The sequence below is a fragment of the Trachemys scripta genome, chromosome 19 (genome assembly GCF_013100865.1).
Source record: "Trachemys scripta elegans isolate TJP31775 chromosome 19, CAS_Tse_1.0, whole genome shotgun sequence".
Lineage (NCBI taxonomy): Eukaryota > Metazoa > Chordata > Testudines > Emydidae > Trachemys > Trachemys scripta.
Genome location: NC_048316.1, coordinates 16,771,053 through 16,787,889, shown reverse-complemented (window position 1 = coordinate 16,787,889; position 16,837 = coordinate 16,771,053). Strand labels below are relative to the sequence as shown.

Here is a 16,837-nt window from a genome sequence, read left to right as displayed (position 1 = left end):
GAAAACGCATGATGGCCACCAGGGACCTCACCAAGCAGATCTAGCTTACTGGGATGCCACGCTGACAGGCACGATAGCAAACCCTGGAGATACTTTACGTGTTAGGGGCCTGATCCTGCAGGAGGTCCTTGGGTGGAGCACTTGCACTATCAGATCCAGGATACCAACATTGGGCCGGACCTGATGACTTGGAAGCAGGAACCCCCGTAGCCTGTTGAGTTGTCTGTTGTTTCAGATGGGGCCTGATCTTGTGAGGTGCCTCCCCAGTCCCTGCTTCCAGTGGGAGGGCAGATCTCAGCCCCCTGCACCTTCAGGCATGTAATGAGTGGGGTCATGTGTCAAGCAGCTGGCTCAGAACTGCACAGCGCCACTCCACTCCCCGACACCTCACGCGACCAGGCCTGGGTAGGCAGCGGTGAACCTGTGAGCCGCCCAGCCCAAGCCGCAAAACGCTCCCTGTGTCAATATCATGGGCGGGTTTATAGGAGCAGACACATGTCATCCCAGCTTATGCCGGTGAATTCTGACACGTAGGAACTCTTCACATGCCCAGCATAGCTGCCTCATCCTCGCTATTGCTAAAATAACCCAAGGGCAACACTCTAAGAGCAGGGCGATACCAGCGGAGACAGATTCAATTTCCTTTCAGCCCAATAAATACAGGATCAAACGTAGCATATTCGCACGGGGCTAGAGGGGAGCCATCTTCTCTCGGCAGGAGACGTTTCAGAACATCAGAGGGTTTGCTGGACGGGGTGCCACAATAAATGGAACAATAGCCTACCCTTCTTTACAAATAGCTTCATGTTTATTTTTCCTGCGAGTCTGACTTAAGACCAGGTGGCTAGCTAGACTAAGTACCTGCGGGTACGTGAGAATGACATTGTGAACCCGGGTCTGTGGGACCTGAGCTTGCAGACTCATTCCAAGCCCGCATTTGAGCATCCGCACTACATTGTAGACTTGGGCTTACAATTGCTGGACCTGGGTCGCCCAGCTGTGCTAATGCGTCCACACTGCACTACGCAAACCCTCTGACTCGGGTCTGCAGTTTGAGCTGTGTCCACACTGCAAAATGACAGGGCTTGCACCCGAGTCACAGTGGGTCTCTCTCCTTGCAGGGTCTGCATAGCTAAACCCCTTTCTTTGTCTCTTAGTCACCGGAAAACCCAGTTTTAACCAGTCTATGCAAAGTCCCGCTTGGGGTGGAATTTTTCTGGAGCTGTTTACAATCCTGGGGCAATCCTCCCTCTACCCCTCCCCCCCCCCCCCCCCCCGTTTTAGCCCCTGGAGGAGCTGCGGGACCCCCCCCCCCCCCCCCCCCCCCCCCCCCCCCCCCGGTTTTAGCTCCTGGAGGAGCTGCGGGACCCCTCCCCCACGGAGCAGAACATCATTACACTTAAACCCTTCATTAAATTCACACGATGGTCCCCAAAGATAGGGGAGCAGCACCTGTCCAGGTGGAAACTCTGCCAGGTTTTAAAGTATTTCACATCTTCTCCTGGGGTCCGTCTCTGGTCACAGAGTCATGCCAGTTCTCGGAGAGAGTGTGTGAAGGTTTGTCTACACCACAAAGAAAAACCCGCTGCACTGAGTCTCAGGGCCTGGGTCAATTGACTCTGGCTTGTGGGGCTTGGACCACGGAGCTGAAAAGAGCAGTGTAGATGCTCCCGCTCAGGCTGGAGCCCGGGCTCCGAAACCCGGCCAGGGGGGAGAGTCATAGGGTGTGTCTAGACTCCACTGCGGTTAAAAACCAGCAGCTGGCCGGTGCCAGCTTACTCGGGCTAACGGGGCTGTTTAGTTGCAGTGTAGACCTCTGAGCTCCCACATTGCAGGGTCCTAGAGCCCGGGCTTCAGCCCAAGCCCGGACGTCTACACTGCAGTAAAACAGCCCCGCAGCCTGAGTCAGCAGGCATGGGCCAGCCGTGGGTTTTTAAACTTACCCTGGAGACCGGCCCTAGGTCAGGGCTGTTGCTTTAGACCGTTCTACTTCCTTTGTCTGTTGGCCATCTTGAACCAGCTCAAACCAGTCTACACTGTTTCCCCAGGGGCCAACACTTCCAAAAGACTGTCCTTGTATTAGAAAGACAAGGCAGGTGAGGTAATAGCGGTTATTGACCCAAGAGAAATAAGCTTTGAGCTTACACAGAGCTCATCTTCAGGTCTGGGAAACTGAGGCCACGTCTACACTACCAGTTGTCAGCAAAACTGACGTCGGTCAGAGGTTGTAGCCCTAAGGATTAATCTGCTGGTCTGTATAAATATATCTTTCTTATAAATTTGAGTATTTGATGTATTAGGCTTATAATGCAAGAGACTTACCTACAGGCCAAAACCCTGTACGTTAAGCTAATGCGAAGTTAACACATTTTGGGACCCTTACCCAGAAAAAGTAAAATTAGACAAAACACACACGCAGATGTTTAGAGACCTTTGCCTGAACCAATAACAATAAAGGGTGGAAAAAGGGGATTTTTGCCCACAAATCTAACCAGTACACCACAAATGCGTACAGATCTGTCACCCATACGCACATACATACTAGCCTATGGGCTAAGTGTACCCTAACATTTCCGTGGGGGAAGAATGAAATTTGGGCATAAGAGGAAGGATTTCCGACTAATACCCTATACAAGGCGAAGCAGCTCACCATTAGGCAGGCAATCTACCCACCTGTCTGCTCCTGTCTACTCTTCATTGCCTCAAGTACGTATCGATGCGACCCATCTCCGATGGCTATTAACTATTAACAGGCCGTATTTTATTTCTTACAATTTGAAAGTTTAAGGTAACTAGACTGAGCTTACATTTATTTCAGTTCAAGCTTAATAGGTTAAGCCAGAGAATAGACAGCTCTGCATTAGCGTCCTCTGCCAGAGGCGTGAAAACGCCTAAGGTGCTGCCGCTGTATCTTCCCACACCAGGTTATTAAAACAGAGTGTTAGTATTAATCACATTTGCAGCTTATATTGCATTATTGAATATGGCATTATCATATGTATCTCTTGAATAACAGTAATACAGGTGTAACTCTGTAATTCTAACTGTTTTACCATTTGCTTACTATTTCATTGATTTTAATAAAAGGTCTTTATGACTAGATCTGTCTCAGTGTGACCTTCCTGTCATACCCCCGAAGTTCCTTTTATAAACTCTGTGATGCCTGATTCAGGACGAACTTTATCTTCTGATCAAACAAATTGGCGAGCCAAAACCCATACTAATTAATATCCGTAATAATTATTAATTAATTAAAATAATTAAATTCCGTGGATAAATTAAATTAACACTACTAACGCACCCCAAATCAGGCTACAGGGTGTGATTATTCCACCCCCCTCTCAGCGACATAAATTATGCCGGCATAACTGGTAGTCAATATACACAAGTGTGGCTGAGGTGCTTCTACAAGATGCTACCTGCCCTGCTCAGGGGGACCTGGAATCTGTTAGAATGAGATGGGTCAGAGCTACAAAATTCACAAAAGAACATGCAAACTCTGAACACCTGCTCCTAAACCCATGGGGAGGTAGATCAGCCCCCTGGAGAAATAACCCCCCAACACCCCCTGCCACGTGTTAGGAGTGCAGGTGCTGGGTTTTGGTCAAGCCCATTACAAAGACACAGGGCAGCTAGGAGACCTGGATATGGGTTTTGAATTCCTACGTCTGAGGGGTGCATGTTTGAATCAGGGCTTTTGGTTTCATCTCTACTAGAATAAGTCTTGTTTGCTGACTGCACTGTGGCTCCCCATCCCCTTAGCACAGGGGTGGGCAAACTTTTTGGCCTGAGGGCCACATTGGGGTTCCGAAACTGTATGGAGGGGTGGGTAGGGAAGGCTGTGCCTCCCCAAACAGCCTGGCCCCCGCCCCCATCTGCCCCCCTCAGAACTCCTGACCCATCCAACCCTCCCTGCTCCTTGTTCCCTCACCGCCTCCCCGGGACCACACCCCCTATCCAACCCCACCTGCTCCCTGTCCCCTGACTGCCCCGACCCCTATCCACACCCCCCCCAGAACCTCCGCCCCATTCAACCACCCCCTGCTCCCTATCCCGACTGCCCCGACCCACACCCACACCCCCCCCAGAACCTCCGCCCCATTCAACCGCCTCCTGCTCCTTGTCCCCTGACTGCCCCCCAGGACCCTCTGCCCCTTATCTAACCCCCCCCCCCCACTCCTCTTACCGGAGCGCTGGCGGCACGGCAAGTTGAGGCTGCGGGGGAGGGGGGACAGTGGGGGAGGGGCCGGGGGCTAGCCTCCCAGGCTGGGAGCTCAAGGATGGTCTTGGCCCACGGGCCATAGTGTGCCCACCTCTGCCTTAGCAAGTGAATGGACCAGACTTCATAATACCAAAGAGCGGATTGCTTTGGCAACGTAAGCGTCTAGGTGCAGTTATTATGGGCTCTTTCCAAAAACGCGCTCGGGACATTAATGCAGAGACGGTTATGTTCAGAAAGCCAAGCTAGGGGGACGTGCTGATGAACCAGGCCACCCACTGCTGCAGGAGAGCACGAAGCTTGACCTCAGCTGTCCCGGGTCATGTTGTAACCCCTCGCCTGCTGCGGGTCACCGCGAAATAATCCTATAACCAGCCCATGGTGGTGCAACAAGTAACCAGAAACTCAGTTACCAAAGCAACTAATCCTGCGGCTCATGCCTAGTAACTGGAGCCTCTCTGCTTTCAGACACGTTCGGCCCTGTGCATTGCAGCAGAGTGAAGGGCGATGCTACCTTGTCTCCCCAGTGACCCGCACCCTCCCCTCCTCCACCCCCTTGGGAGGCCTGACAACAGAGCAGACCTGCCCAGGAAAGAGGCAGCACCATAAAGCCCGAGCTGATGCCCTGCACATCTCTAGAAGGCCTGGGTGATAGGCAATACCTGGGCCTAGGCATCTTGACACCATTTCTTTGGAGTCGCGATGCCCTCTGAGGAGCATTTTCTGGTTCATCCAGGAGAGGGGCAGGGGATTGGTTCATGGAGTTGTCCGTCACTCCTCAGCACGTCCTTCTGACCTTCTCAGCAAGATCTGCCATTGGAAAGGTCTCCGCTTGGGACTGTCTCTTTGAGGACATCTCTTTTCCAGTTACAATTTACTGGGGGAAATTCAGTCAGTCTTGGTAAGAGAGACCAACCAGGTCAGGTGCAGATTTCTAGAACCTCTGGCAGAGTTGGAGGCCAGCTGAGCTCAGCTCAACAGGACGGGCAGGTGCTCACAAAGGTCGAACTGCAGAGGGAAGGGCTCTTTAGCACTTTAGGCCTCGTTGACCATGGGCTTTTGCCCCAATTCCAGCCATCAGTATAGGAATACTAGTGCTAACTCTTGTGCAAAGCAGGCCAAGTCACTATAAACACCAGTTTCTAGCAGAGTTTAGTGCCACTAGTGCAAAAAGAAGCTTTCCATTTCTGCGCTTGGAGTTGATCCTAGTGTCCCGTCACCAAAGACTAGAATCAAGGCAGGCAAAGGACATGAAACTTGCTGGAAAACACTCCAAGGAAAAAATAGCATTTTAAGGGTTCCTCCCAACGTGAGTACCTTCTTCCCAATCCCCTCATTGCTGCCAACATCTGAATCTTCATTCCCGAGAACCTGGTCCTTGTAGCAAGGAAACCAGGTCTCCATAAAAATCAGTGTCATTTGCCCAAACTCCTATGTACCGAAAAACCCCACAGCATTAACTCTTCACGCCCCCCCCCCATTCATCTTCCCCACCCCGTCTTCCCTCTGCAATGGCCTTTTCGCTACTTTGCTTGATTTTTTTAGAAACCTATTTAAAAAAACAACTCCCATCCCCAAACAACCTAATATTATAAACTACTGGGCCGTGACAATTGACAAAACCTCACCTGGTGCCTGAGCTGTATCAAACAGCTAGCATAGGTGAGTGATCCTTTATGCCCTTGAAATTCGCATGCAAATGCAGGCCGGTGCACTGAAAGGCGGCTTACCGTGATTTGGCAATTACAGAAGCCCCGGGGCAGGGCTTTCTTGAGCAGCGTGAAAATTTGGAGAGGCAGCTCCAGCTGCTAAATTCTGGCTTATAAATACCAGGTCAGCAGCAGTGCCAATTCCTCAACAAATGAGTTTTCATTATCTTAATAGAGTCGCCGGAGGCCAGAATCCCTCCGTAATGCTCACCAGGAAAGCCCTCTTGCTGGCTCTCCAAGGGACACCCAGGTCATGGCCTCCAGGAGGGTCGTGTATGGAAGTTCCAGGTGAACAGGCTACAGGGCCTTCAGCAAGCTCAGAGGAACAGGATGCCTTCCAGAAACGTTCAGAGCAGAGACTGTTCTGCCCACGCATTGGACCCTCTGCAGGTTTTAAGAACTTGTCTGTTCCTTAATCTCCATCCTGGGCCAAATCGTGCTCACCGGACTAGTCCCATCGAACTTTGTGGAGAAACCCCGTCTGCTTGGCCTCCTATCCACCCGTTGTCTCTTGTCTGACACGTACATCGTCTGCTCTTTCAGGCAAAGACCATTTCTCTGTTGTACAGCTCCTAGCACAATGGTCTATGGCGATGTAAATAAATCATATTTACAGTCAGGGATTTTAGGGGAAAATCCCCCCGCCCCAGGCTATCACTAGAGGAAGCTGTAGTGTCAAAGCTTTTGTTTTTTCTCTTTTTAAGCCACAACATCAATTACCTGCCGGGGTCGTGAAACGGACAAATACTACACCACCCCCATCAGTTTCACCCGACTGCTGATACCATGTGGAGGGGCAGACAGAGATACAAAAGAGAAGAGAAAAGGGAATGAGAAGAGCATCATGTTTAGACAGCTGCTTGTATTAATGGTTTCTTTGGCCTGCCAAACCCCCCCGCCCCCAGCCCGGTCAAATCCAAAAATTCATAATGCGCATTTGACCATGTGTTTGTAATAACCCCAATAGACAAAAGTTCTATAGAAACGCCCTCCTCTGACAGACAGATTATTTTCTCCCCACTGACTCTGGACGTCCAATGGAGCAGAAACAGAGCGACAGCGATTCCATTGTGCCTCGTCGTCGTGGGAAAAACATCTCTTTGCAGCGTTGCCAAGAGCAGTGGTGCAAGTGGAGCCCTACGAGCGGTTAGGTTCCCGCTGCACAAACTGCAGGGGGAGCGAAAACCATCAGGCCGGATGCTGCTAAACGCTGGGGTGACGCCATCGATTTCCAAGGAGTGGCCATGAACTTGGAGCAGGCTGGGGAGGTTGTAAACGAGAGCAAAGTTCTGCTCATCGGCTTTCACGGGAGCTACGGTGTGAAAACTGGTTAGAAAACAGGGCCCAGCCTTCTGGAGCTGATGAGAAAACTTCCGCGGACTTCATTCAGACCATACGTGCCAACATTCCACTTTCCCTATGGGCGCTCGACCTCCACTCCACCCCTTCCTCCAAGGCCCCACCCCTGCCCCACCCCCCGTTCTGCCCCCTCCCCCAGCATGCCCCGCCCTTGCTCCTCCCACTCCAGCGCCTCCTGCATGCTGCTAAACACTTGATCCGAGGCAGGCAGGAGGTGCTGGGAGGGAGGGGGAGGCGCTGATTGCAGGGGCCACCGGTGGGTGGGAGGGCTGGGGGAGGAGCTGATTGGCAGGGCTGCTGGTAGATGCTGAGCACCCACTATTTTTTAACCCATGGGTGCTCCAGCCCCAGAGCACCCAAAGAGTCGGCGCCTATGATCTGGACAATAAGTACTGTTATTTCTTTAATTCTCAGCAGAGAAGTGATGGACTGAATTCAAACCAACCCCTTAACATCCTCTAAGTATCTAGGATCCCAAGCACATTTTTTAGCATCTTTTAAAAAGCCTCAGACCCTGGTACATACACACAACTTCACTCGATGGGGTAGCGTGGTCTAGTGGACAGGGACTTAGGAGACCTGGGCTCATATCCCAGCTCAGCCTTAGACTTCCTGTGCGATGCTGGGCAAGTCACTCAGTCTCATCTGATCGGTTTTCCTACCTCATGGGGTGTTGCAAAGGGGGAAAAAAAATCCATTAATCATTAGGATGCACTCAGGTACAATGGTGATGGGGACCAGCTGGGTAGGGAGAATCTTAGAACTGTAGGGCTGGAAGAGACCTTGAGAAGCCATCTAGTCCAGCCTCCCATGCTGAGACAGGACCATGTATACCTGGACCAGCCCTGATAGGGCCTGATTAGGACATTCTGAAGCCCTAAACTAGGGGTCGGCAACCTTTCAGAAGTGGGGTGCCAAGTCTTCATTTATTCTCTCTGATTTAAGGTTTCGCGTGCCAGTCATACGTTTTAACGTTTTTAGAAGGTCTCTTTCTATATGTCTATAATATAGAACTAAACTATTGTTGTATGTAAAGTAAATAAGATTTTTAAAATGTTTAAGAAGCGTCATTTAAAATTAAAATGCAGAGCCCCCCGGACCAGTGGCCAGGACCCAAGCAGTGTGAGTGCCACTGAAAATCAGCTTGTGTGCCTCCTTCGGCACGCATGCCATAGGTTGCCTACCCCTACCCTAAAGTATGTCAAGTGTCAGAGGCCCCATACCACAAAAAAAAAAATAAAAAAATTATATATTCAATGTCCTTTCTGTGAAAATAATAAAACATGAAAGCTTTATATTTGCATAGATACACAAAGGCAAAGTTGTAAAAATGGAATAATAATCTAACTAAAACACATCTTGCAAGATGCCTGTTTGCATGATACGATAGTTTCAAATTAACATAGTTTCGTCTCTGATTTCTTAATTAGTAGATATGAAAACTTTTTATCTACAGGAACACAGAAGCAGTTATAGTTACACAGACCAGCTTACTTATTGGAAGCAATCTACCATATGTCTGTTTGCACATCACATTAATTTTAAACACATTTTCTTTCATGATTTTTGGAGAGCAAAGTCACGGATGACGTCCTCGAATGATAAACTGAGTTTGTCACTTTCAATGCACAGAATGCTTAGGGCAGATTGCTGCAAGAAAAGCTTTTTCTAGGCAGAGATCTCTCTTTGCATTCACTTCTCTATCCTCGGTCTCCCCCAGGGCCACTAATTAATCTCAAGTAAACACCTCGGACACACAGAGTGACAACAAGCTATATGCACAAAAGAGAAAAAGAATTTTCCAGGAAAAAGACTGGTAATCTCTAGACAGGCATTGAGAAAGTGAGAAAAACTAGACTATATTCAAGCAAATATAATGAATATTGTAGGCTTTAATAGCCTATAAATCATATATGCACATAGTTTGAAATAACTTGCTCACCGAGTACTCAGAATATTTTGATACATCTTCTTCAACTTCTCTCAAAACCCTCTATTTATCCTTTCATCAGCACTCTCTGATATTTACTGTGAAGGTTCCCGAAACTGACGGAGGAAAGCCAACACAAATTTATCCTCCTCAAGATCACACTCGACCCGTCTATACGACGATCACCTGCAAACTCAACCACGTGAAGCACGGCTAGCGCATGGCGAAGAAAGCGGCATGCACACTAAAACACACAACTGTCCGTATGTACGGATCAGAAGAAGAAAACACGCGAACACCTAAGAAAATGAAGGAAAACAGGAGCGAAGGCGCTATACGACTGAGCGTCTGGACCGTAAACAAAAGATGGCGGCCTTCCGGCTATCACCAGCCAAGGGGGCGGGGACTCTATACGTGATGTCACTCCTAGGACGAGTCCCATATACGTATGAGCTTGGCAGGATTGCTTCACGACACTGCCGGCTCCGACGTCACATTTTTCCCGGTTTTATCGTCAGTGAGATTATTTATTTATTCAAATAAGTTCTAAAGGCACGGTCAGAAATTTACCAATAGCAGCTGGCCAACAAAACGCTGCCTTAGCAGAATTACTTGTAGAAATACTAACTTTACAAGTGCAATTCTCGTTTTTTCCTCAGCCCTGACCTCCCGTCTGTCAATAGTGAACAATTAGTGACGGGTAAGGGTATTTGGGTAGGCAGATGGGTATATTTTTGTCATATTTGAACGAAAAGGTCTATATTTAGAGAGAATCTCCCTCCTCCCCCCCATATCTCCTTTATTTATCAACTGGTTTTGATAACATTTGAAATGGAGTCAGATTTTTCTTTTTTAGAGGCCCCTCATATTGCAAGGCCCTAAACTGTAGCTTAGTTAGTTTAAGCCTTAATCTAGCCCTACGTGATAGGGGTTTGTCCAACTGTTTTTGAAAACCTCCAATGATGGCAATTCCACAACCTCTCTAGGTAACCTGTTCCAGTGCTTACGTATCCTTAAAGTTAGAAAGCTTTTCCTAATATCTAACCTAAATCTCTTGATTTAGTGGACACTGAGAACAATAGATCACCGTCCTCTTTCGAACAGCCCTGCACATCTTTGAAGACTTATCAGTCTTCTTTTCTTAAGACTACACATGCCCAGTTTTTGCACCTTTCCTCATAGATCAGGTTTTCTAAACCTTTTATCATTCTTGTTGCTCCCCTCTGGACTCGCTCAAATTTGTCCAGAGCTTTCCTAAAGAGTAGCGCCCAGAATTGGACACAGCTCTCCGGCTGAGGCCTCACCAGTGCTGAGCAGAGTGGAACAATACCTCCTGTGACTTACCTCCAACGCTTCTGATAATGCATCCCAGAATATTCGCCTTTTTGCAACTGCATCACATTGCTGGTTCATATTCCCTTTACAATCCACTCAGCCCCCCAGGTCCTTTTCCGTAGTATTACTGCCTAGGCAGTTATTCCCCATTTTGTAGCTGTGCATTTGATTTTTTCCTTTCCAGTACAGTACTTTGCACTGGTCTTTACTGAATTTCACCTGGTTGATTTCAGACCAATTCTACCATTTATCAAGGTCCTTTTGAATTTGGATCCTGTCCTCCAAAGTGCTAGCAACCCCTCCCAGTTCAGTGTCATCCATACATTTTTATAAGCATTCTCTCCCCTCTGTTATCCAAGTCATTAATGAAAATATTGACCAGTGCTAGATCCAAGACAGACCTCTGCGGGATCCCATTAGATAGGTTCTCCGAGTTTGACAGCAAACCATTGACAACTCCTCTTTGAGTACAGTTTTTCAGCCAGCTGTCCACCCACTTTATAGTAGTTTCATCTAGACTGCATTTCCCTGCTTTGCTTAAGAGAACGTCACGTGGGACTGTGAGAGACAAGGTGGGGGAGGTAACATCTTTTAATTGGACCAACTCCTGCTGGAGAGTTTTATCCTGGAACCAACACGGCTACAACAACACTGCACATGGGACTGAGCCAAAAGGCTTATTAAAATGGAGATAAATCACGTCTACTGCTTCCTCCCATTCCACTAGGCCAGTTTCCCTCTCAGAAAAGGAAAGTCTGGCATAATTTATTCTTGGCAAATCCATGCTGGCTATTATTTATCACTCTCTAGACGCTTACAACATGATGTAGAGTGTTACTGTAGGACCACATTTTCCCCTGATCGTTTCAGGACACCATGGGTCCATTTCTGACGGAGAACATCACATTTCCACTGTCCACACAAAGGGTCCGCAAATCTGACCCATTCACAGATGGTGCCCAGCGCGGCTGCTTCGCTTCATGCAAATATGTCTCTCTAAAGTCTTTAAAGCTCTGCTTCCCCTGGGTTCACATCGGCCCGGTTTTTAAAGCCCAAGGGACTATTTGCCAGCACCATGGCAGAGGGCCAGGAAAAGTGCTGTTTGAAGGAGGAACCGAGCACCATCAGCTGTAAATAAGAGTTTTACAATGACAACAGCGGTTTATATTGGATTAAGAGAGCTCATAGCTGATGGCTGGCTGTTAAAAATATAGACAATATATCTCATGGACTAAAAAGGGACAGCTAAATGTTTATTCCCTTCCCAGATTACCACCTGCTGACCAGGAGTTTTGCAGCATAGCTCTACCAGCTGCATGACATCTTCCTAGAAATAATATGCAACTCATAAATAAAGCCATCAGAATTCCATAAGGATCACAGGCGTTATGGATGGAGGACCATTCAGATCACTGAGTCTATCCACCTGCAAAGGCAGAGCACACTCCTCAGACCGAGCATGCATCAGATAGGACACAAGAGAACGGCCACACTGGGTCTGACCAATGGTCCAGCCAGCCCAGCGTCCTGTCTTCCAACAGTGGTCAGGACCAGAAGCTTCAGAGGCAATGAACAGAACCTGGACCTGGACCCCCCAGATCTGAATTTTGTGGCTTTGCCTCAACGCTGAAGAGCTGAGCCAAAATCCCATATCGAACCACCCCCAATAACCAGGGTGTCGGTGATTACTGGATCTGAATTTTGCAGCCATAATTACAAATTTGAGGCTGTCTGAGGGCACACCTTTAAAGCATCTACAAGTCTTTTTAGCCTGCTGCTGCACGGTGTGGTGTATTGGCCGCGCCCAGGGAAATGAAAGTGCCGGGCAGCCTGGGAAGTCTCCCTGCAGCATACCCATTGGCAAATGAGGATTAATACTGGCCTCAGGGAGGCAGTGTGACCTAGCGGACAGAACAGCGGACTGGGAATCAGGAGATCTGGGTTCTATTCCCAGGTCTGCAGTTGGCTCTATCTGTAACCTTGGACAAGTCACTTCCCCTCCCTATGCCTCAATTGCCTCATCTGTGAAATGGGGATAATGATACTGAACTCCTTTATAAAGTGTGTTGAGATCCACTGATGAAGAGCACTAGATTAGCGCAAGGAGCTGCCATGAGGCGGGTATTAATGAATACTTGAAGGGCTTTGAGATCCACCAACGGGACACAAAGGCTGTCTCTAGGTTAAGGAAATTCCCATCAGTGCAAGTCACTACTGTGACTCAACCCTCTCATAGAGGACATGCTGCACCGGCACAAATTGGGGGTTTATGCCTGTGCTGTTCGCTTTGGTGACTGGATTACGCTGCCCCACTGCTGTATGCCCTTGCATAGTGCAGTGTGTTTGTGTTAAAGACTTTGCCCTGGGGTAATTGCAGCAATCTGTTTGCACAGGTGCAAATTTCTTTAATGTTGCCAAGGTCAGAGTCGTGTGTTTCCTCAAGCCACATTCAACCTAAGGAGCGGCTGGTATCAGTGTCCTGGAAAGGGAAGCAGAGATAGCGTTTCCTGCAAACAGCTCCGTTTAGCAGTGGGGGACGGGAACAACCAGCCAGCGACACCCATGGGAACAGAGTGCTCCATAGAGAGAGGTGTGTGTGTGTGTGTGTGTGTGTGTGTGTGTGTGTGTGTGTGTGTGAAGCCAGCTGGCGTCTCCACCAATGTGTTGTGATCCTTGGATGCCTTGCTACTTATATTATACAACAAAGAACCCCACGCCACAGTCACCACCCCATTGACATAGCTTTCACCCCCCCAGACATCTCTGATGGCTACTAAGATACAAGTGAAGAGACTTGATTTTTTTAAAGTTGCATCTTACAACACTGCAAGTCCCAGGGACGTGGCAAGGTTGGGTCGGGCCTGCTCTGGAGCTGGCAAACCACTCCACCACCTCCTGCCCCAGCACATGCAGCAATAAAATCAGAAGTGAAGGAATCCAGGGCTCAGGACTGAATCTGACTCCGGCACCAGCTGCTCTTGGGGCCGTGACTGACTGACACCCACATGCCCCCCCGTGTGTCACATGCTGGATTGCGATCCCCCAGGCACTGGTTAAGTAGCATTTCTGTGACCAGACTCATTAAATAGGAGCTTGCTAGGGAAGGGGAGATGGGTGCAAAGGGGCAGGAAACCCGTAACAAGGCAGGTGAGCTGCAGAAAGGAGGATGGGGGCATTACAGACTGGCAGCTACAAAGGAAAAATAATGCCTGGCTGCGGGGGAGCAGTGAGCGCTGGCTGAGTTCAGGAGGGAAGGAGGTGAAAGGTGCATGGGTGCAGATAGTGGGTTTAGCAGGGAGAGGTGCCAAGGGAATACTGCAGGGGCAGTGTGTGGATGGGTGCAATAAGGGAAGGGTGCTTCAATGTAAGGGGTGCAGGCAGGGCCGGTGCAAGGAAGTTTCGTGCCCTAGGCTTGTGCCCCCCCCAGCCCTGCGGCAGCTCCGCGCCGGCCCCGAGGCACCCCCGCGGCAGCTCATCCCCCGGGGAGCCATGCAGCAGCTCCCCCCCCCCGTCCTGAGGCACCCCCGCAGCAGCTCCCCACCCCAGCTCACCTCTGCTCTGCTTCCTCCCCGAGCACGCCACTCCCGCTTTAATTCTCCTCCCAGGTTTGGGGCGCCAAACAGCTGATTGGCGCTGCAAGCCTGGGAGGTGGGAGAAGTGGAGCAGCGATCGCACGCTCGGGAGGAACTCTGTAAAAAAAAATTGGGGGCACCGCTTTTTGGCGCCCCCAAGTCTTGGCACCCTAGGTGCCGCCTAGTTTGCCTTAATGGTAGCACTGGCCCTGGGTGCAGGGGGGGGGAGACTAGGTACAGCAGAAGAAGGGTGCCTGGGTGCCTGGGGACACAGTGAGTGTCTGCAACAGGGGAAGGGTGCCCAGGGGCACAGCGGGGGCCGCAGGGGAAAGGTGCCCGGATGCTTGGGTCACACAGGGGAATGCGGCAGGGGAAAGGTGCCCGGGTGCTTGGGTCACACAGGGGAATGCGGCAGGGGAAAGGTGCCCGGGTGCTTGGGTCACACAGGGGAATGCGGCAGGGGAAAGGTGCCATGGGGCACACGGGGGGGGGGGTGATGCGGCAGGGGAAGGGTGCCATGGGGCACACAGAGGGGGGGGTGATGCGGCAGGGGAAGGGTGCCGGGAAGCTGCCCAGGGCGGGCTGAGGGTGCCAGGGGGCCGACACTCACCCGTACACGTCGGCGGAGATCTGGGTGCCCAGCACGCACACCGCCTCCATGCGGCTCCCATACTGCAGCCGGAGAGTCCGATCCCGCAGCATCGCCGCCGCCGCCGCTCGCTCCTTCCTCCCTCCCGCGTGTCCTGTCCCCACCTGCTGCCAGGTGAGTCCGAACCAGCCGCGGCTCCCCCGGCAGCGAGCCCCGGCTTATCCCTGCTCCCAGACACGCCCCCGGACCCACAGGGAGCCAATCAGCGGCAGCAAACTGCCCCCCAGGGTGGGGCCAGCTCAGGGTTGAAATTCGCCTTTATTTTTAGAAAGGGAAGTTTTGGACCATTTTCCCCCTAGTGTAACCCCCCCCCCCTCCATTTCCCTGCCCCCAGCCCGGGGGCTGCAGCCACACTACAGGGGACATGAGCATGGGGGCGGGGCGCGGGGGCAGACCCCAGACAGCTCCAAGCCACAGGCAAGGGGCTCCCCCAGCTGTCCCAAACTCGAGCTGTAAACCGATCCCTAGGCCATCAACCGCTACACTGGCCCAGACCGCCCAGGGAGAAATCTGGGACCGCTCAAGCTCTTAATCCAGTCCAAGAGCTTCCCCAGTAATGCCATTGCTGCACCAGGATCACCTAGGAAACCCGAACCTGGCACGGTCCCTGGCGGCAGTGCAAGGGACATGTAGGCGTGTGCCCGTGTTAGGGGGTGCGGTCTGCTTAGCATCAAGTGTCCTTAGCCGGTGGCAGGTTATGGCGCTTTCAAATCAGCCACCATCTCTTTCCTTCCTCCTCCAGTGTGGGGCTGGCTGGTCTTACTAAGCAGAGACTGCCTGATGATTTGAGGAAGTCTCTCTCTCTCTCTCTCTCTCACAACTGTCACATTTTTAACACAAGTTAAAGGGACAGTGCCACAGCTAAAAGTTGTGTTTAGGGCAAAAAGCAGCAAGATGAATATCTCTGGTGTGGGGGGCCGTTGGCAATTCATCCATTACTGAATCATTGAACAGGCACTATGTTTATAGATGTATATGGATTTTTCTTTTGTTACTAGTGTGTCATCTGATGAGTTTATTAATGCTCAAGTTGAATAGATCTTTTTGAAACATACTTTCAAAAGAAAATGTCTTCCCTGGGTTACAAGATAACCAGCTTTAAATGATTAACCCTGAAAGAAGTTTAGAAGCATCCAAAGATCCCAGTCGGAACGGAGACCCCTTTTGGTCCTAGATGCTGTGTAAACACAAAGCAAAGCACAGTCCCTGTCCTGAAGAGTTTGGGTCCCTGATCTGCAAACATGCCCTGTTTGTACCCTGCTCTAAACATATGATTTTTAATGTCATTTCTTGTGTGCAAAATTAAGAACATGAATAAGGGTTTGCAGGATCAGGGCCTAACTTAAGACAAACAGCTGCAGCAAATGCATATCAGACAATATGGAAAGGGGAGGGGAAAAAGGGTATTAGAAAGAAGGTCACATGTTTACACAGTCTGACTTTATGCACGGTTTAGTGGTTCTGAAGCCTTCAGGAGTCATTTTCCTTTGTATTTTAATATCTAAAGATCAGCAATGCCCACTGGTTCTCCACTTAGCCACTCTCCTCTGATGATTTCTTGTAGGCATCACAGCAGCGGTGGGTTGAGAGGAAGGATCTGATAGGACAGGACTTACTGGACTAGTTTGGGGAAGTTGCTCCATATTTAAGGAGCGGTATGAAAAGAACCACAGAGAGGTTGACAATGAAAATAGTCAGTCACATTTTAATCAATTTCATTTCCGGATACCCATGCCCTAGTCCCAATGATCTAATCCAGTGGCTCTCAGTCTTTCCAGACTACTGTACCCCTTTCAGGAATCTGATTTGTCTTGCGTGTCCCCTCCTCTTCATGCCCCCTCCCCAGTTTCACTTCAATTAAAAACTACTTGCTTACAAAATCAGTCATAAAAATACAAAAAAGTGTCACAGCACATTATTACTGAGAAATTGCCATAACAGAGGCTCAACTTAAATGTATACCCTAAATTAAAAATACGTAGTAAAAGAACCCCAAAAAGTGCCACCGTGGCTAAACAACAATGTAGAAGAAACAGTGAGAGACAAAAAGGCATCCTTTAAAAA

At 49.8% G+C, this 16,837-nt stretch overlaps 1 protein-coding gene across 1 annotated transcript in view; it reads right to left on the bottom strand.

Moving 5' to 3' along the window:
* The window catches only part of LOC117868087 (protein-arginine deiminase type-2-like), an 82,519-nt gene extending 67,657 nt beyond the window's left edge, over positions 1-14,862 (bottom strand). The window contains exon 1 of the mRNA XM_034753683.1: positions 14,735-14,862. Coding sequence (XP_034609574.1) covers positions 14,735-14,826 — 92 coding nt within the window. The 5' untranslated portion in view covers positions 14,827-14,862. The remainder of the gene's footprint in view (positions 1-14,734) is intronic.
* Positions 14,863-16,837: the final 1,975 nt, after the last annotated feature.